This window comes from Cydia fagiglandana, chromosome 2 (genome assembly GCF_963556715.1).
Source record: "Cydia fagiglandana chromosome 2, ilCydFagi1.1, whole genome shotgun sequence".
Lineage (NCBI taxonomy): Eukaryota > Metazoa > Arthropoda > Insecta > Lepidoptera > Tortricidae > Cydia > Cydia fagiglandana.
The window spans coordinates 17,420,189-17,442,533 of NC_085933.1; the positions used below are offsets into that span (position 1 = coordinate 17,420,189).

Genomic DNA, 22,345 nt, shown 5'->3' on the forward strand with positions numbered 1-22,345 from the left:
ACATCACCAAGATACGATAACGATATGCTTTAGATCTAACCTGTCAAATTTGACATGTGCGCGATTCTGGAGATACTCTTGAACGATTTCCACAGGATATGACTTAGAGATCCAATTCACATCTAATAGATATCTTACTCTATCTAACGTAAAAGTAACATTGTTTGCCCAAATTGCGCTGCAAAAGAGAACTAGTTGATATCTAAACTATAACGTATCTAGAATGAATCTAGTACGTGTCGTCTCTTGTGAATATCTTGAAGTTCGAATACGGCAGTTTATGACTGACATTTAATATGGTGTAAGATATTCTTTAAAAAAAAACTAACTGAAAAACAGATAGCAAGTTTTAGTAGGAGTACCATCGTCGACATTGTTAACCAACTTGAACTTATTTGTTAACTAACTAACCTGAACTTTATTGTTAACTAACTAAAAAGGCAGACCTTGCTTATTATACTTTATACGGACATTGGCACGTGATCTATTTTTTAAACGCAAAAAATACGCCTTAATCACCCGTCGTTTTTATCATTAACGCAGCTAAAAGCCGATAATTAGAAATTCACCGGAGCTGTGAAATCCTCTTAAAAGGTTCCGTGAAGAAAAATCTGAAACAACGTTTAGCGTGATAATTTAAGGCGTCGGTCGAGGATTATAGGGTGCAGGGGTGGTATTGTGATTGTTTATCGAGCGCAAACATCAATTCATTCGACCTGTAAGTATAATTGTATGCTTTTATATACCGTTCAGTATTTTTGTGTTATTCAGCTACAAACACCTATTTAAAGAAAATATTTTCATATTATATTATTATTTATTATAATAATTACTTGGATAACGGCATATAAGTCATTAAGGGTCAGAAGGACTGCAACCCGACCCGGACTGCAATTTATATACCTATCCGATGATTTTGTAGTCCAGTCACTGTCAGTAATAAATCTTAGCTTTACCCTTCGAGCAATACCGGCTTCCGACACGTCGGAAGGGAGGGGCCCAAGCGATATCTTACCGTACAAATCTTTCTGCCATTTTTTGCGGGGGAAAGGTGCACACAGTCGCACTTCTCACACACTTACTCGTACATACAAAATCCAATCTGTAATGACGACACAAATACATAGAAAATGACACCCTACACAGACAAATACGACACACTGTTATTTTTTACTTATAAATAACATGATTTTTCTAGAAAGAAGATACCTTGTAATATTAGGGTTCCTTCAGTTCCACCACTAGATAAATGTAAAAAGGTAAATATACTTTAGACAATTCTAGGAACAAAACTTGTTCGTCGCAAACAACAAACTCGGTCCACCTTGTTGGAAACTATCATTATATGTTTAATGTTATCACTGGGACGGATGTTGTAAATTCTAACCAGTATATCTCGCAGGTAAAAGTTTTTAGGTTTTTATTGATATGATTTTATATTTAGGGATATTTTAAATCATAAAGGTATAGAAGAAAAAGGGAGAGATGAAGGTAACGTTGTTCAGCTTTAATACTTACAGTATAATTTTGTTTGTGGATTTACATATCAACATCAACAGTTAGATAGTACATTTGGATTAACCCAGACGTCTAGACTTTGAGGTCACGGACGCAACTAGCAGCACTTATGCATTCAGAACCTTTTTCTGCTTTTAGCACACTATTTTGCGAACAACGATGAATTTGGCGAAATTTCTGAAACATTTACTTTACCTGTAAATCTATAACAATAAGGTAGAAAATCGCTGTTTTTAGATCGGAACTATCGGCAATTCATCAAAATATTTGTTATTGAAAACAAATCAAGTTTTACACTCGATTTGTTTAAAACTTTACGGTTTTAAATTCTAAATTTTCTGTACATACCGTTGCAATTGCATGCGTTTTTCTTTTATTATTAAATAAGTATGTAAAGAAGTAAAAGTTAACTATGCATTGACGACTGTCCTCCCATTTTTTACATATTCTCTTTACATTCACATTTCTTATTATACGGCTTCCTTTGGGCATAAAGCGAGGAGCACTGAATATGTAACACCACCCATATCGTTCTAAGATTGCCTTGGGAATAGATTTTCTTCGAGTTACATAACATAAATTATGATAACATTTGACTTACGAATAGTGATAGGTTAATACGATTGGCTACAATGATTGCAGCACAAAAAGCTGAAGTATTTATTCAGATATTGGATAAAGAATCTATTATTCACTTTGGGCTCTCAGTTCAAATTATGATTTTATCTGAGAGAAACGCACGGGGGAGGTACGAGAAATCATGGAAGTGGAAACATTTCATCAAATGGTTGTTTCTCGCAAAAACTGCAACTTATGATTTCATATATTATGATGCAAAGTACAGTCAACTACAATATTAGCGAATAAACGCGGCGAATGTTTTTGTTCGTCTGAATTTACTATGTAACCTATGCAATAGTACATTTCGATGCCAGTGCGGAAGGTATGTCATTACTTCACGAGTACCGAGATATCTTGCCACGAGCCGCAGGCGAGTGGCAAGACTCGGGACGAGTGAAGAATGACATTTCCGCACGTGTATCGAACGACGTTTTTTAATACAGTTGCGAAAAAATAAGAAAAACATTGTTAATCGTACACTAAACAAAAGTGGTAACAGTGACAGCTCGGTTAGACGTCGTCTTTAAGTATATTATATCTATGGGCGTTTGGCAGCTATTCCGTTCCATTCAGTCAACTTATTAAGAACGGAATTTTCAATATTGAATATTAAAAAATAAACGTGTTATAATGATGAAGAGGTAAGTAATTAAATATGAAATATGTAATATTTTTCGTATTCTTACATTAACGGTAGGTTTTTATGCTGATTACGACGTTTAAAGGAAACTAATATTAAAAGTTGCTCAAAAAGTGCTACTTTACGTAGCTGTTTAGCGTGCGGAAAGTTGGTTATCTCGAACTAGTGCTTTTTACTTTTCCAATTTTTTTAAATTTATACTTGTTCCAATTCACGACTACTTATTGATGAGTGTTAATATTAGTTTCCTTTAAACGTCGTAATCAGCATAAAAACCTACCGTTAATGTAAGAATACGAAAAATATTACATATTTCATATTTTTACTTACCTCTTCATCATTATAACACGTTTATTTTTTAATATTCAATATTGAAAATTCCGTTCTTAATAAGTTGACTGAATGGAACGGAATAGCTGCCAAACGCCCATAGATATAATATACTTAAAGACGACGTCTAACCGAGCTGTCACTGTTACCACTTTTGTTTAGTGTACGATTAACAATGTTTTTCTTATTTTTTCGCAACTGTATTAAAAAACGTCGTTCGATACACGTGCGGAAATGTCATTCTTCACTCGTCCCGAGTCTTGCCACTCGCCTGCGGCTCGTGGCAAGATATCTCGGTACTCGTGAAGTAATGACATACCTTCCGCACTAGCATCGAAATGTACTATTATAGTACATATGGTCCTATTTTCCTGCACTAGTGCGTGAAATAGCACTTATGTCAAAAGTTTAAAGGTCCATAGCTGTGTACTGTACTATGTACTGTGTGTGTGCGCTATGTACTGTAAAACGTTGTACGATACACGTGCGAATAGGTAATTCGCAACTCGTGTCGATTTAAAACACTGCCTTCGGTCGTGTTTTAATTTAACGCCACTTGTTTCGAATTTCCTCTTTTCCGTACTTGTATCGTAATAGTTATTTACGATACAAGTGCGTTACCTATTCGCACGTGTATCGTACAACGATTTACAGTACATATGGCCCTTTAAACTTTTGACATACGCAAGAAAAGTGCTATTTTACGCACTAGTGCGGGAAAATAAGACCATATGTACTGTAAATAACTATTTCAGAAGTATCTCCTTCACTCTATGTTTTGCATAGGTATAGAGAGAGATATTTTTTGAAGCTATTAGAGTTGGCAATGGTAGAGAACTATTGACAAGTAGTGTCTATAAAGAAACTCTATGAATGATGGGGACGGTACCGAACTCATGTATGTATTTGTATGTATGTATGTTTGATACTTGTTAGAGATTTTGACACAACAAAATGTACATAAAGGTACAAGCGAAATTCAATTTGACGATAAATGTTTTTTTCTGTGAACCGGTGAGTGGCTTTCAAACAAAAAGAGAAGCCGGCTATCGGGTTATCGTTCACGTGGATTTTTTTTTGCGAAATTGAATTTTGCTAACAATAGACGGTGATGTGAATTCCGTGAAAAGCGACGATTATTGGTGTGAGTGAGAGACAATCAAAACAATGTGTTTATGACGTGACTAGATTTTTAAACATGAAATATAAATATTTTTATACCTAGGTACTATTTATTTAGTCATGATTTTTAAAAGTTTTTATAATATTTCATAGGTATTCCCATGATTGTTTTACACACTATCGTTATCAATCATTGTTGATTCATTCTGATATCCATATTATTATCTAAGCTCTGAAATTCGCCATTATCATCAAATTTAAATTTATTGCTGGTTGTACTTTAAGCGTACAGAATCGAGGAATAGTTTTCTATTACATGCAAAAGGGTAAAAATGTGCATTTCCGAGCGAGTGATTCTAAAAAGTAAAAAGTTTCACAAAGTGGAATATTTATTAAGCTGGTATGGTAAAATTATTATTGTCATAGAAAGTACCCTTAATCACTGTACATTTGTGACATTCCACGGCAAAAGGTACTTTATGGCGGCTAGCGCTTACGTCGCATAGCGCCGCAATAATATTGGAGCGGCGTTAATAATAACGTAAGCGCCAACCGCCATAAGGTACCTTTACTCCTGGGACGTCACATTTAACTATTTAGTACTAAACAGAAAACCAAAAATATTTTGACATTTGTAAAAAATATGATATTGTAAAATATATAAAAAAAACACGTCAGCGTGTAAACATCCTGTACCCTCATATTTATTAAAGGTACATTATGAAAACAGTGTTAAACACCAAATTCAACCACAGAGCCAAGCCAAGTTGGTCACTGGTTGTCATTAAAAACCACTGCGCAAACTGCACGAAGTTCACAACTTATAATAACTAATGTTCGTAATTAGTTCTGAGTCAACCGGTGACGTTGAAATATGACTTCACTTCGCCGATTTGTCGTAACGTATGGGTTATGCCTGATTTATGTGAGGCAGGGATGTATTTCCCCATGAGGGTAAACATATAAACTTAGGACGTAATGCGAGAGGTAGAGCCATTAGACAACCATTTCAGTAATAGCTGCTTACTTAGGTAAAGGTTCTAACTTAGCACAGACTGGCTTATGCTCTTGACATAGTTTTGTAGTTCTATATACAAAGGGGGAGGCCTATGTCAGCAGTGGACGTCTTATGGCTAAGATGATGATGAACATTTTATGAAAAAAAAAACAATGAAATTATATTATGAATGAAAGTGTTTAATCTAAGTACTTAAATACAAATATGAGCCAAAACAAATGAACGACGAAATGAACGATTTTGTGGGCAAGGCGTCATTGGTATTCTAAGTAATAACAATTCAGAGTTGCGCTCCCGGTTATCTTAAGCTTTAAAGCTAAAGCTGCCGATGGAAGCGGTGGCTAGCCTCTATCCACAAGCGTCCGTTCATTAGTGACCGCAACGCTTGATTGTTTGCCTTGTACCTTAGACTAGGTAAACAGAATATACCTGATCATCTATACTTTAGGTAAAATATCAATACGTCCTTGCGTAGTTTCTTAAATGCATTTGTACCATGTTTCACAAACAAGATGTAACTAAGTAATCAATATACACCCCACCACGCATAATAGTCAAATATATGGAGGTGTATAATAGGTGTATTAATACACACTTAGGTAGGATATGACGGAAACGCGTTGACGAAAATTTCCACAAGAAATCAGAGATCAAAGTGCACAGACCGAATGAGCGCTTACATGGAAAACTTGCTCATGAGTCATGAGGCTATTGTGCCAAACCTTATCGAAAGCTTTAGAAATGTCAAGACTCTGCGAAGTAACTAAATAATGGAATTGTTTCACAGATAGCAAAACCGGTTTTTAATATTAATTCTAATGAAATTGACTAAATTGCAACTAAATAAATATAATATGTATTCTTCTCTTTCGAAAACAATATATTTTTTTAAGTATAACTTAGGTCCTTAAAAACTTTCTTAGACCCTGTTTTCGTGCCCAATACCAGTATACAACTCATTTAAAATAAAAAATCATAGGATATCTCTCATTCACTTGTTCCTTCCACATTATCCATTGTCCTGCGCGGAGCTCCGTCCGGACCCGTTAACACTACATTAGATTTACACAAAAATTGCTTAACCACCATTGTGACTTTATCCTAATTGTGCAAGGCATTTGGTAAAGCTGTGAAAAATGACATTTATTATACTCTACGTTGAAGAAACCTATCAGTCTTTTATTGATTATATGTTGGCCGCGTTTTGAAATGATTTATCACCAAGAAGGTATTTATTATACAAGGTGGAGGTATTTATAGAGCCACCCGGGTGAACTACGCTAAAAATTGATAATGTATCCTACCTATAGCTAAATTTAAATTTCTAGATTTAGATTCGGTTTACTGATATTTGAATAACTAAAAATCTAAGTATTTACTTTCCGGATCTAAATGTACCTACTCATGGAATCTTTGTTATTTATTTTATTTTTAGCCAATTTGGCACCATATATTTAATTCTTGGTTATGAGATGAGGGTTTTGATTCTTGGTAGATATGGGATCGAGTGGCATTTATTTGCAGTGATTATTTTGTGTTAAGTATTTACAAAAATACCTTATTTTTTTCTTAACATTGATGAATGTAATGAAACCTATTTGAGAAATTAAATGTTACCGTTAAGCAAGTTGAACCCAATAGGTATTATTCTTGTTTCTGCGCTTATCCGTTTTTTTTAACTCGTCTTGTAATTCGTATTAAAGGGCAAAATATAAATTCATACATAAAGCGTACCTAACAGTCATAACAACACAAAATAAAGTAATTCATTCGTTATTTAAAAGTAATTTAGTGGTCCATTAATTTAGTTTCGTTGCCTCCTATTAAACCGTACGACGTTTTGCCCCGGTGCGGTTGAATTCCCGCTTTGATTAGTATGTTATTTTTGATCCTTTGAGCTTCAAAAAGAACTTTAAATGTTTGTCTTCCAAAAATTAAGTCTTAATGACTTAAGAATGAAAGAAAATTAAGATTTCAGTGTCTAAACTTAGATTGCGAAGGCATGATGCGTGAGCTAAGAAATTAAAGCACCGTATTTATACTTTCATTTGACGGAATACTAAAAGCGGTACCTATATAATAAAATCCAACACTTTCAAATTAAACCAAATTAATACATTTGGTGTTGACAGACTATAAAAATGTATTTTTAGAAGTTATTTAAAATTCTAGTCAACATTATAGTTTGCAGAATACTAAATTGCACCTATTCTTCGGAAAGAAACAGAAAATGAAGAGCAGTTTTTTAATGAAACTGAAAAATGGTAAATAAGGGACAGAGAGTGAAAACAAAGGAACGGAAATGAAAGAAAGAGAAACAAACGGGACAATGAAGGCGGAACTAAGACGGAAGCTGCGGGGGTGCATTAGACTGAGACAATTAGTCGCACGGTTTCCATTCTATGATCCGTTCCTCAGAAAGACCCTTTTCTACGTGGGACGGACTCGAGAATGAGGACGTGTAAGGTCGTATGTTTTGTTAATGTCCAACAAAACGGGTTTCCTATACTGTGGATTTGGGATACTCTCTATTTTAATGTTTCTACCTATAATCTGTGTGGAGTTGTTTAATGTTTTCACTTGTAATTACATCATAAATTGGCTCTAAAATGAATCAGCCGTAAAGGGTTTAATGCCTAGTTATATAATGTTAGATTTATATTGCTTTAGCTACACACATATTATAAGAAAAAATATTATAGAGCATTGTAAACCAGAACAAATTTGTGAATCAGAAATCAATGTAGAACAGGAATAAGGGTTGAGTTTTTACCAGGAGATAAAGGTTTAAATACTATGAGGACACAAATTAAATTGTTTTAGTTAAAACGTAAAAAAAAAACGATTTTAAGTAGAAACTGAAATAAATGTCATATAAATGTATATAATTCTGTATTATTTTGCCCTAACAACTATTATAATTTATAATGTATTATGATAGGTATATAAAAGGAAATCAACTCTAACGTATCTATATTCTTAACTTCACTGACTTCACAAAAAGGCCACCGCCGTAAGTCGCTGCCGCTGGTCTTTGTGATCGCTGCCATTGTACGAAATAAATTTAGGAGGAATAGCTGCCCTGCCGTAGGTTTGTCTCCTTTATGCACTCTGCGCCTGGCAGCGCTGACGTTAGTGCATTAAATGGAACACTATTGTTATTTAAGTTCCTGAAGCGGTTTTCACTCGCATGTAAAACGCGTGTTTTCACGAGAATCTTCTCTACATCGGATTATTATTTTTTAGTTAAAAAGGAAAAGCGAGTAAAAACTCGTATTCATATTTTTATTTACTAGACAGACAACAGGGCTCAGTCGGCTGCTGCTATCTATATACCGCGCGGACTATTCAAAAAACTTACTCTGGTATATCTATCACAATACTACATGTATGTATGCCGTATTTAGTTATATACAGGGCGTCCCACGGCTATGCCACATGGAGGGAAAGTACCCTAAATATTGTAGATGGAACATTTTACTGAAAGAAGACATTATTTTAATTTAAAAAACAATTTAAACTGCATTCATAGATTTTTAAATAATTACATGGTTGAACCGGGAATCGAACCCGCCGCACGAGAAAAAAAATCACCCTGTAGCTTTATCATACCGATCGAAAGGCTTGATCATAAGGATTATTTTTTGCTAAAGAACATAGTGTCAGAAACAAAAGGAAGACCATGAATTTTAACATTTGATGTGAAATTTAGCGAAATAATCAAAAGAGTGCGGCTTTGTATTCAACAGAATGAGACTACATTTTGAGCATTTGATAAATTAAATTGATTAATTTTGAATTAAAAATGTTAAAATTCATGGGCTTCCTTTTATTTCCGACACTATGTTATTTAGCAAAAAATAATCCTTATGATCAAGCCTTTCGATCGGTATGATAAAGCTACAGGGTGATTTTTTTTCTCGTGCCGGTTCGATTCCCGGTTCAACCATGTAATTATTTAAAAATCTATGAATGCAGTTTAAATTGTTTTTTAAATTAAAATAATGTCTTCTTTCAGTAAAATGTTCCATCTACAATATTTAGGGTACTTTCCCTCCATGTGGCATAGCCGTGGGACGCCCTGTATATATATGTGGGTATGCCGCTCGCGCTTGATCATGTTTTAAGTTTAGAATAAACCGTCATTAAAGTCACGTCGTGTTTCTTTATGAAGCATTTATCTACTCGTAGAAGTATAATAATATTAATAATAAAATCTATTCCCGTAAACAGTTTGAAATATCATTATAATTATTTACGACTGTAGTGTATCTCATAACAAATACAATTAGCCCTAAGGCGTTGAAGAGTTTCATTGTTGGTTTTCCATCAGCAGTTCCATTTCACCAAATAGCACTGTTAATGCAAATTCATGGGTTTGGAATGAAGATTTAAGGAGTTCCCTCAATCCCTTGTGGAACACGCCATATTTAAGAACTCGATCTTGACAAAAATGTTTCTCAAAAGTCGAACTTGCTGAAAAAACTTTCGTTCCGTAAGTGGTCTTCATCAGCACTTCCACTTCATCAAATGTCACTTTTTTATGTCTATAGGTACTTAAATTTTTGCTCTGCTGATGAAAATTTAAAAATCAATATATGCCTATTTTGTGGAGTTCCCTCGATTTCTTGTATATTCCATCATCAGAACTGAATTTAGACAAAAATGGGACCAATCTGTATGTATATACTTTCAAATAAAAAAATTATATTCTAATCCGGTTGAAAAATTACGGAGTTCGAAGGGAACAAACATTTGAAAAATAACACGACCGAGAAGATGAAAGACTTTTCCTATTGGAATTTTGAAGTTGGTTAAAAATAAATAGACAAACTACTCGTACAGCCAACTCATAAAATTTTCTGAACAAACAAAGAATGCATGTGAAATGCAGAATGACTATTATGTACATGTCCTCGCCAGTATAACATCCCACACACGTTTCTACTTGACCGATTAATTACCGTAATGTATGGTAATGCAGCGTCAACGTTCAGCTTTATTATCGTAGCTTTTTGCAAGTTCGGCTCCCCTAAGTAAACGTCACGGACCACTGAAGCGAGGGCCATGTTTTATATCTACTCTATTCTATTAGAGACTGGTGTGTGACACACTAGCATTATTTACGTTCGCTTACGATGTTTCTTTTATCTTTGTCTGTACAAGAGACACAAGAGTTTATTTAGGTGCTATACCTAAGTATCTGTGAAAGATGCACAAGTGCAAATGGCAAGATTTTTTTTTACTCTGACCGACTCTAACAAAGGCAACACTCATATTAATATCGAAAACTTGGATATAAGAAGTGCTGAAATGGCAGTAAATTGCATATAAAATGAACTTGAAAGTTGTTAGCATAAAATATCAGCCGTATTCCAACAATGAGATACGTCAAGTACTAGATATTGAAACGATATGGATTGGATACGTCAGTGTCAAACAAGTGTCAAAAGTGGCGTATTTGTTTGAAGAAACGTCAATTTTGACACTCGTTTGACACTGACATATCTAATCCATATCGTTTCTAGATCTATGAATTGACGTATCTTAAAGTTAGAATCGGGCCGTATATTTTATTTACAATTATCTAGGACATGTTTTCGAGTTAGCTTTACGGCTTGGCTTATATTTCTTTTGTTTGTAAGTAGGGCAATCTGATTAGGCATTGTTTTTAACCCACAATATCAAAATATCAAATAAAAAATATCAAAATGATACATCCAGATAATGAACGAATAATAGCTTCCAGCGCATTTATGAATAATGCCAATAGTCTGGCAAATCAACAATAAAGTTAAATAAATAATAACATTTTTTTTTGGGGCGGTAAAACTAGCATAAGAAAAAGACAGTCTGATTCTCTCTGCCTATGACTTAGTGACAAGTTACCTTTGACAAACTATATTCGTATATATAGCGATGAAAACAAATTTATGATAAATGTGTTGTATTTAATTACGAAATAGTCAATGCAATTTTCCATTTTTATTAAACTTCATCAGCTTTTCAACCTAGCTTCGTAGTATGGCAATTTTACTGCAGAACGCAAGTCATGCGTGAAGACTAGATCCTGCAGAAAACGCTGAAAATTACGGAGTCATCTCTTATGTTATCTGGGTATCATAGACTAATATTAGATTTAATGACCTTTATTTCTCATAAGAATACATAATATTCACTTACACGAGATTTTTTTTTTCATGCAAAATACATATTTTTTGGTGAGCGCACACTTAACTTATAACCACTTAATACTTTAGGTACTTACATAATTACATATATTGAAATATAATAAAGTCACACTTCATATATGTAAAGAGAAAGACAACTCTGCCAGAACATATTATTAAAATTACCCCAACATATTTACGAGTTTTTACATAAAAATTTCATTAAGTACTTAATATTTTATATATATCATTAATATACCTAGTCCCACGGTATTTTTGGATCTCAAATTGGTAAAATATTCTACCTATGAGAAATATTCTGCTGGAGTGGACAAAATTATCATAATCTGTGATGTGTCATTATGCTTGCCCAATGTACGTGCCGCCCCATATATCTTCTAACATTTACATGAAAGAGGGGTACGTTGATAACATATATCATGTTTTATTCAGGGTTCACGTACCTACACTATGTAGTAGGATGTCAAAATTATCTTTATCAAGAAAAATAAAACTAGTGAACCATATTTATTAGGTATATACCACTAAAAATACATATTTAAAAACAGGAATGAAATAAATTGCGAAACGTCCAGCTCAAACGTCAAAAACCTACTTTGACGTCTGAGCTGGACTTTTATGTTGGTGAACAATTTTTAGAAACATCAAATAATAATCAACATAGCGAGAAAATATATTTTCTCTGAAATATCTTTCGTTACTATTTATTCCTGTGAAGTGCTCTACCTTTACAAAGTATAAAATAAGCACTTCGTATGTAAGTTTCTCAGAGAGAATAAGAAGAGTTGTTGCCGGCAGTTATAAAAACGAGTAATATGAACATAAGAAAAGTAATTAAACTTCCAACTTGTTATTACATTCTTAATTGTGCCATAAAACATAACCATGTTGCAAACATCATCGACTTGAAGCATAAAGTAAATCCTCTCTTAGATAAATAGCTTTAGGAACTGAATATGACGTAAGTCTTCTGTACAATGTATCGCGAATCCCTGAGAGAATGAAGCTCAACGTTAAGTTTAATCTCGAAATTAATACCTGCATTATTACAGGCCTTTCTATAGAGACCCGTGCCGATGTCGTGACGTGATCATTTTGAAGAGGCGTTCGAATAGTTAAGTGGGTAACTTCAAGTAATAATTTCATTAATCTGAAAAGCTTAGGATTGTTGGATAAGACGATTGATTGGTTTATGTAATACCTAACTGCCTGGTGAAGTAATGAATTTAAGTACTTAATATGAAAATTATGGCAACGTATATGATGACGTTTATGTTTGATTTAAAGTGATTCCTTGAAGTATTCTGTGTAGTTATGTTTGTGCAAAGCAGTTTTTTAGAAAATAATGAAATCCATAATTACCCGTATAGACTAGACATAAAAATTCAAAATCGTTCTCCTTCTTGATTCGACTGGCAAATCATATTACTTTTTGGCAACCGGGTTTTTTAACCTAATTAGACCCCGCTGAATCCGAATTTGCCGGTTGCTCGATCGAAATCATGACCGGAAGTGAGATATTATTACAGGCCTTTCTATAGAGACCCGTGCCGATGTCGTGACGTGATCATTTTGAAGAGGCGTTCGAATAGTTAAGTGGGTAACTTCAAGTAATAATTTCATTAATCTGAAATGCTTAGGATTGTTGGATAAGACGATTGATTGGTTTATGTAACACCTAAGTACCTAACTGCCTCGTGAAATAATGGATTTAAGTACTTAATATGAAAATTATGGCAACGTATATGATGACGTTTATGTTTGATTTAAAGTGATTCCTTGAAGTATTCTGTGTAGTTATGTTTGTGCAAAGCAGTTTTTTAGAAAATAATGAAATCCATAATTACCCGTATAGTAGGTAAAGCAAAATAATCTAGTACGGCTACCATCAGTTTGGCATTGACATAAGCGCTATCGTGAACGTAATTTACTTTCTATATATCTCTTTCACACTAATATGTCAGTACGAGCGAGATGAATAGAAAGTAAAATACGTTCACGATAGCGTTTATGTCAATGCCAAACTGATGGTAGCCGTATAAATGATTGTAAAGCTTTCAACTCATCTAGCAAATGCTTTACTTATTAAGCACCTAGGTATATTTATACCTAGGTACTTCATAAGTACCTAGGTATAAATATACCTACGTACTTAATAAGTATTAGTAAATAGTTTTTTTAGGATGACCGAAATATAGGAAGCGACTTTAGATAATTCTCTGACACCTTAAAAATTACAAGTATTACAAGTATATCATTTACATTTGCTTCTATTTAATTCAAAACTGTATTAATTAATTGTATTATTAAAAAGCTGTAAGTTTGCATGCACTTTGTATCTAATTTTTCAAGTCACTCTCTATTTCTTGGTTACTCTACGCATGTAGCTGACTCTTCACAGGCATAGCCTAGTGTGGAAGTCGTCGAGATTCTTAATACTGTATAAAAATAATTCTTCTTGGTTAAAAATATTTCTTACTATTTTAACATGAACTTAATTTAAAACACAAACACTCTATTTGGTAACACAATGGAATCAATTAAATGAAGACTGTACTTATTTTCTTCACTGTGTGAATTTTAGTTTGCAATTTGTGAATTAAAAACTAAATGACAAGTTAATTAAAATTGAAATTGTGGTAATGATATGAAACGTGTTTAATAAAATGATAAATATATTAATTAATATTTATTCAACCCCAACCACATTTTGTCTATTATATAAGCATATAAATATTAACTTACTGTCGAAATATTCATTTATGTTTACATTTAGGTGAAATTCTAATTAAAAGCGAATTGTAAATTGGAATTAAAAGCTTCAGCGCCCTTAAAAAGGTTTTTGACAAACGTTTGTACAAATTAATTAAATTTGGAACCAACCTTTCCTTTGGAACCAACTTTATTTTGTGCTTTGACTTTGAATACCAGAGCATTCTCAAATAAATTGATTTAGGTATATTTAAATTTCATATGATGTTTCCATATAGGTAAAGGTGCAACAAGAAACTCGAAATAAACATATTTATATTTTTTTATTGTGTCTGTAACGTAATTGTAATAAAAACTGATGAATTGTTACTTTAAACTCGTCTGCTCTAAACTTAATATCTCCGGAAACTTTGTTGTCTAACTACATTGTTGAATTATTCTATAGAGCTGCTAATTTAACGTTCAATTAACAAAGTATTTAAGTAAATATCCTCCTCAAACAATTGTACCCCGACCTTACCCTGACCTTAAACAAAACAATAACGCATTAGAACTTAGAACTGTCCGTCACAGATACATAATTATACCTACAATACGCCGGTGAATAGGGGAAATGGTCCAATCCTGGAACAATAGTTCCCGAAACTTACCCGAGCGGGAATTTCATTGTGCTTGGCACGTCGCTAATCTGCTCTGTGACACTTTACATATTAAGCTCGAATTTAACTTGGAAAGTTTCAGTTTGTCAGCGTCATTACAGTTTCTTACTATGTTGCTAAGACCCGTCTTCACATTTGTTTCGTACAATAGGTAAACAAAACGCATTTGTTTAAATAAAACTATTTGTGTATAATCTCATACAAAGTAGGTAGGTACCTACTCGAGATCAGAAGTACTTGTTAAAAACTATCGATCTATTCGAAAAATGCTTCTAGATCACTGCGGCGGTACGATCGATACCGATCTGTCAGTGGTACATAGAAGTATCGTTCGAATACGGCCGTATGTATCAGTTTTGATGAAAGACCTATCCAAGTGTCTTAAAGCACGACGCTCTGGGGTCGAGCGTAAAAAATACATCCCTATGTTTTTATTATTATGTAAATTTACTTGGCGTTATTATCAGTGATTTCGTTTGCACTTATGTATTTACTTTTTACAAGACTAACTTAGCCTGCTGTTTAATAACACCCCGACACATGGTAGGCCTATTATGCCTCAACAAGTTTCTATAATACTTACCTACCCTTATCAACTAGTTATAAACAGTTTAGTGAAAGGTTTAGGTAGCTTTATATGTAGGTACTATAGCATTTAGTCACTCATAATGCGAAGGATGTGTCAACAACTAAGTACATGGACTCGGTGAAGCCTTAATTTCTTGTAAAAATGATTTCCTGTTTTAAAGGCGCCTCACACTGGCCTTTATTGCTGTTATAAAATGTGATCCAATTCATAAACACACCAAATTTGAGTTTTATACCAAGTGCAACGAATATGGAGGCTCCATTATGAACAATAAATTTAATATAGGTAATTTACAATTTTTTGTAACAGGCAACTTCCTGGGTATTAGGTACCTAATTAATAAATATAAAGACGCAGTAGTTACGCAGCACCCGGGTATTTGGGGCAGCAATGTGAGATATATATCTACTCCTATACTCGTAAGATTTAAGCTATGTAGTTATGAATTTCGTTTAGTACTACTATAAATCTTGTGTGTAAATAAATGAGTTTTATTTCTCGTAAGATAAGATAAGATCGGCAAGTCGAGGTTTCCACAAATTTTAACGTCATTTTTCAGTTTTTGACCCGCATGGTTCGATTCCCTGCTACATATGAAGATTATAAGTTTAATCATATATCTTAACTTTAATTCGAGCTGATGGTTAATTTCTACTAATTTCACCAATAATTTTGACACAATAGTACATGCATATTTATATTAGCTACTTACATATAGTTCTTGTTTTCCTTCCCTGTCCCATTTGAAGGAACAATCCTATCTACCTGCCTACTTTTAGTGCTTGAAAACCATTGACTTATAATATATGTGACCGCGGCCGGCAAAACGTCGCACTTTGTCGCCTGCCAAGTTGCCATAAGGACGCCTTGACAGGTTATTCGTATAAAGATAAAATCAAATGTCGTCCTTATGGCAAGCCACAAAGTGGGACGTTTTGATATTACTTCGTAGAGACGGGGCCTTTACAGGCACTACAAAGCGGGGCTAAAAATTTTGTGCACATTTAGTTGGTGCTATAGGTACTTTTCTAATCTTTGTTGAAAAGTTTAAAAAAAAGATATGATCAGAAAAGCCTATGCTGTTGCAGTGACTATTGTTAATCCGTCGTCCGTCATAAAGAACGATAGTAGATCCTAATTGAATGGTTTGGAATGCGCTATCCCCTCTGCCACGCATACGGTAATTTTACTCCATGTTCGAGTCGAAAGTGTCTGTGTGACGTCCGTGTCTTTGAACGGACCAATCACGGCACGGGACTTCGCTCACCTCGTCCCGCGCACCCCCGCATTTTTGGCATGAAATAATTGCTCTAAACTCGGTCTAGAGGATTCCTAGTCTATGGAATGTACATACTTATTAGGCATCATAGGTAGCCCAGTATGACCCATAATTCCTTTTCGGCTTACGCTGTGTTATTTTGTTTTATTTGTGTTATACGAGTATTGTATTATTTAGGTCACAACGCAATACTGATATCTATCAGATATATTAAGTTCGCAATAGGTACTACAATTACATTGTAGGATATTCGCTATATATATTCTATTATATTATCTATTATTTATATAAAATTTATATTGTTATCTTTTGCGTCCTATTTCGTGTGTCTAATTGGAAATTGAGTTTCGTTCTCAAAAAATCTGAAATATAGAGGCATACATAAATGTCGACTTAACATTTAAGCACTTTTGATATAATATCATCAACGTACGAATCACAAAAAAACCTGCTACCAGAAAAGTAGGTATTAGTTTACATTCAAATAGAAATGCGATTACTAACACAAACAAACGGCTATAAAAAAACCTCCTTTAACCTATCAGTTAAAAAAATATTACAAGACCTCCGGCAGCTAACGCTGGATTTCAACCAGTGTTTTTAACAGAGCTATCACCGCTGATGCCATGATGATACTATATTGTCAATTCCTCATAACATAACAGCACTTGTGCTTTAAAATCGCTAAAACGTTACTTACTTTATTGTAGCTGTAAGTTTTCCTAACAAATAAAATAAAATAAATATAATAAAATATTTATATAATTAACTACAATATGTTTATCCAATATCCTTGTATCTATTACTATAAAATTGCACAATTTTCGAAATACCAAGTAACAATTGTAAAGTAATTTAAATTACTTAAAGATAAAGATATATGTACATTTTAACTGACCGCGCTACAGTAGCGCCGCTAGCGGTGAATTCTCACGATATTCTCTAATTCAAACTTTTTTGAAAATATCGATACGTACAGCACTGGCCAAACTGTGGTATCATTTGTGCACATTGACCTGTCAATTTAGTTCGCGAGATTCTGGAGGCAACCTTAAACGAAACAGCAGGCTCAGGCATACATTTTCGCCGCGCGGTAGAAATAGATGGTTACGCCTTACGGCTTACGTCTTACGCTGTCTCGAGTTTAACATTTTTCCCCACTTCAAAAATTGCACAGCGCCGCTAAAGAAGTTTCACTTCAAAAAAAAGAAGTTATATGATCTTACACTACATAGGTATGAAAAACGGTTTATTTGAAAGTTCACATAAATACAGCCGGAAACAAAGTTATTTAATTTCACGCTAATATTTTTCTTTTCGTACGCAAACATTAAAAAATCAAGATTGAGTCGTATGTGTTATCAAGAAGTATTTTAAGCTCGTACCAGGGTTCGTATGTTACATGCAATAAAATGATTAGCCCACCTTCTTGCCAGTTACGTAAAACAAGCACGTTTCTAATTACAAAACATTATAAACGAAGCAAATCAAAAGCGAGCCATGTCAAGACAATAGAAAAGCCAGAGTTAGAGCGAAATTGAATTAAACACGTATTAATTCACTATTCCACAGAACTCGCTGAATCCGCGCGAACTCTCCGAATTTCCTACAAAGCGGGAAAAATAATTAAATTATCTGAGAACTTCATGAAACTCGGTACCCGGGTATGTAGGGACGTTTATAATTGAGTTGTATTTCTTGTACTTGTAACTTTCGGGAATTGGCAGGTTTTAACAAGATTGTAAAATTATAACATTGGCTATGAGAGTTTAACTTTACATTGTAACATGAAAATGATATCTAAGGGCCAGTTGCACCAACCACATTTGACAGACTGATCAACGTCAGCCGGTGCGCCCCGGCGCTTTACTATGAAACTTTCCATACATAAAAATTTAGCGAACTCTTTAACGATACGAACAGGCCGCGTAGCCAAGATGCCGATCGCTTACGCTCCGTAGCGATCGAAACGCAACTGTCACTGTCGCACTTATATGGAAGAGTGATAGAGAGACATAATGCTTTTCGTTGTCGAAGCGATAGCGATTGTAACCTTGGCTAGGCCGGCAGTTTGGTGCAACCGACCCTAAGTGAAGCCAGTCGTGCATCCATTTCGATCATAATCATCCGTCCATTTATTGGCGCGAGCGAGATGCACGAGGGCGACTGACATTAAAAATCATTTGATACCACAATGTTTGTTTGAATTGGCCTCTTTGTAGATAACTATAACTGTAGGTACTCCAAAATCCATTCAAAGCCTCTCGCTGCTTTTGAAATAAATATTTGTATCATAAGGTAATATTTGTGACATGAGATTCTTCAAGAAGCGGGTATTTAGGGTTCTCAAAGGTCGGCAACGCTTAAGTGGCTCCTGTGGTGCTGCTTATGTCCATGGGCGACGATGAGCGCTTCCCATCAGGCGGCTCGTCTGCTCGTTTGCTGACTATTACGTTAATAATAAAAAAAGGGAGAGAAAAATTATTAGGGGAGAGTCGGCTATGATTATACCGCAGGTTAAATCGTACCAGCACTGGTTTATTTAGTTACATGTGAAGCACTACACAATGATCGAGTAATATGGTGATATCCAATAATCTGACCAGAACAGAAGTGGTATTGGGCTAAAAACGAACGATAGAAAAAAAAATCATAATTGAGATATTTGAGCATAACTCCTATTTTCATATACGTAAGTAGATTATTTCAAAAAACATAGCTTGTCGCTTAAATTATAATACGGGCATAGGTACGATTTATACGACCAATTATATTTTCTGGCAATAAATACCTACCTATATTGATATTTACACATACAAAATGACAGTAACTAATACACATACAAAATGTTTCATGGGTAGGTATAATTTTAATGTTGATGGTACGATTTAACCAATTCTTTGGCGAAATCGAAGTTTTATATTTTTTTATACTATTTTATAGCACATAAGGTTGATGAACTTTTAAATGCATCTGAAATAGGTATTCAAATACATTTGAATACAAAAAGTAGTAAAAAACAAATATACTGCCTTCAAAAACATAATATCGATGTTTGAGTAAAAATTACCGATTCTCCCCTATTTTCTTACGTAAAATAGCTACATACCTCATATCATAACAATTAGAGTGACATTCCATTTCCAACTGCAGCTGCAATACTGTTCATTTTACTATGGAAATTGACAGTGCTGTGCGACGCGTTTCCATAGTAAAATGAACAGTATTGCAGCTGCAGTTGGAAATGGAATGTCACTTTTAGGGTTTTTTTATTTTACGACAGAAGACATTGCTTGCTTTTTGTTTTATTTCAAGTTTTACTAAACACTTTAGTGTTTTAGGGGGTTTCAACCCTCTTATTCATAAACGCGCTACAAACCTCAATTAGCTAATAATCGTTTCCTTTATTCATATATATGGTACAAAAACAAGTTAAAAAACAATAAATAAAAATAATTTAAAATTAAACTAAATACAAACTATTCTAAAATAAAATAAAACTAATCTAAACTAAATCTAATAATCGTTTGTCCTTCTCTGTCATTTTGACTTATGTATTTGTAAGAAAGGGATAAAACATAATTTAACTAAATCAGGCCCGTAAACTTTTATGAATAAGGGGGTAAGTACTTATTGCTTTATGACTTACTAAAAATCACATCTTTTTCTGTCGTATAAAATAATAAGATACCTAATAATTTTCTCGGTTAAAAATAGTAATAACGCATACATATGTACGTACGTACGGTGCATGTTTATGTTATAGTAAAATAATCGGCCAAGAGCATGTCGGGCCATGCTCAGTGTAGGGTTTCGTAGTTACCATTCTGTCAAAATAGGCCAAACGGGGGCTATTACTAAGTATCATAAGGAGACCTTAATGCAGAGCTTTGTACTAACGTCGCGCGTCGTTTTACTAAGAAAAGAAGATTTTTTGTAATAACTCAAAAACGACTAGACCGATCATATTCGCTATAGTTTTAATTGAAAGTATTTATTAAGTTCTTGTTTCACGATTTTTTATATTTTTTAGACCCGTGGTTCAAAAGTTAGAGGGGGGGGGGCACATTATTTTTTTTCTTTCGAAGCGCATATTTCCGATAATACTCGTATTAACTACATCAAAAAATGGTTATAGAAGACCCTTATTTATTTTGAAAGACCTATCCAACGATACCCCACACTATTGGGACAGAGCCGAAAAAAAAAATAAAAAAAAAATTGTATGGGAGGTACCCTAAAAATTTTTTTTTTGTACTTTTTATTTTACCGTTCTGTCGCAATGCATGATTTATGTATCCATGCCAAATTTCAGCTTTCCAGCACTAACGATCGCAGACAGACATGGCGAAACTATAAGGGTTTCTAGGTGACTACGAAACCCTAAAAAGTAGTCTTAAACTATTATTATTTATTACAAAGTTTTTACAACAATTGTAAATTCCAAAGAGCACCACTAATTGGAATTTACATACCTCGCTTAAAATAATCCTAAAAATATCAGGAAAAATATTATTGTAAGTAACTAGATTTTTATAAATAAGTCCAACGTGTGTAATATAAAATATGCAGGGTACTGCATATTTTATATGTAGGTATAGATACATTACTCATAGGTACATTTAGTTTCCATAGTCTGATGGAAAAAGAAAATGCCTGTGAAAAAAGTAAAAATATGAGAATCACTTACCGTATATCATAGAGATGAACAGAAGCAGAGCATTCAGTAAGAATGAAAGCCTTTTTATCCTTTTCATAGTTCCAGCCATTTTAAATGTTTTCACTATTTTCTAATTAAATTTCATTATTACACTAACTTGTCATTGTCACTTAATTAGTTTACACCGAATTTCACCACCCTTAAAACGACGTCTTATTTTTAAGCATCTACTAGAAATTAATTAATGACTAAGCTGAGCCCGGCGTCATGTCACAACTCATAGTCACTTAAAATCTACCTTCTGACACTAAATCTGTCAACATTTATACTAGTTCGTAATTAACCCGTTGACTAATAACAGAATGACACTTATCAGCCTTTAAAACGAATGTCACGTCATATATTCTATCCCACTAAGTTACTGAGCTATTTTTATTTTATCTTAAAATAAGGGATTGCTTGAAATAAATCGTTCCAAACACTCAGCTTCAACTGGAGCGTGGCGTGGATTATTTTGTTAAGCATAATGCTGGTACTATACACCCGAAATTTTCGCCGTACTTCAAGAAAAATCTGCTTTTAATCCTAGCGCGCAACTTTTAAAGAAAATTCGCTTTGGCACGCTATTTCGCTAAATTTGCGGCGAACCATAAATGGCAAATCACTGTTTTATACCGAGTCATATAAGTTCGAAATCACCTTGTACATCACTGGCCGCTAATAATCGGAATCGAGAATTGTATCTCGTCATTGTAGGCAGCGCGTCGCGCGCGTACTGCCCCGTCAACCCGACGAATAGCACTGACTTACATAAGGGATTTGGCTCCAGCCAGCTGAGGATCTGCGAGATAGGGATGCAAGATCATTTTCGTAGGGGTTGCAGGCTATGTGTGAAGCAAACAGACAGGGACGGAAGAGATTTCGCATTCAGCGTAGATCGGTTTAAACGTACCGCTGAAATCTTGTGTGAAGAAGCAATTAAAGTGTACATTTATCTGAGAGAGAT

The 22,345-nt window shown here is 34.1% G+C and overlaps 1 protein-coding gene across 1 annotated transcript in view; it reads right to left on the minus strand.

Moving 5' to 3' along the window:
• The window catches only part of LOC134677402 (uncharacterized), an 84,847-nt gene extending 62,718 nt beyond the window's left edge, over nt 1-22,129 (minus strand). The window contains exon 1 of the mRNA XM_063535860.1: nt 21,370-22,129. Coding sequence (XP_063391930.1) covers nt 21,370-21,448 — 79 coding nt within the window. The 5' untranslated portion in view covers nt 21,449-22,129. The remainder of the gene's footprint in view (nt 1-21,369) is intronic.
• Between the last annotated feature and the right edge of the window lie 216 nt (nt 22,130-22,345).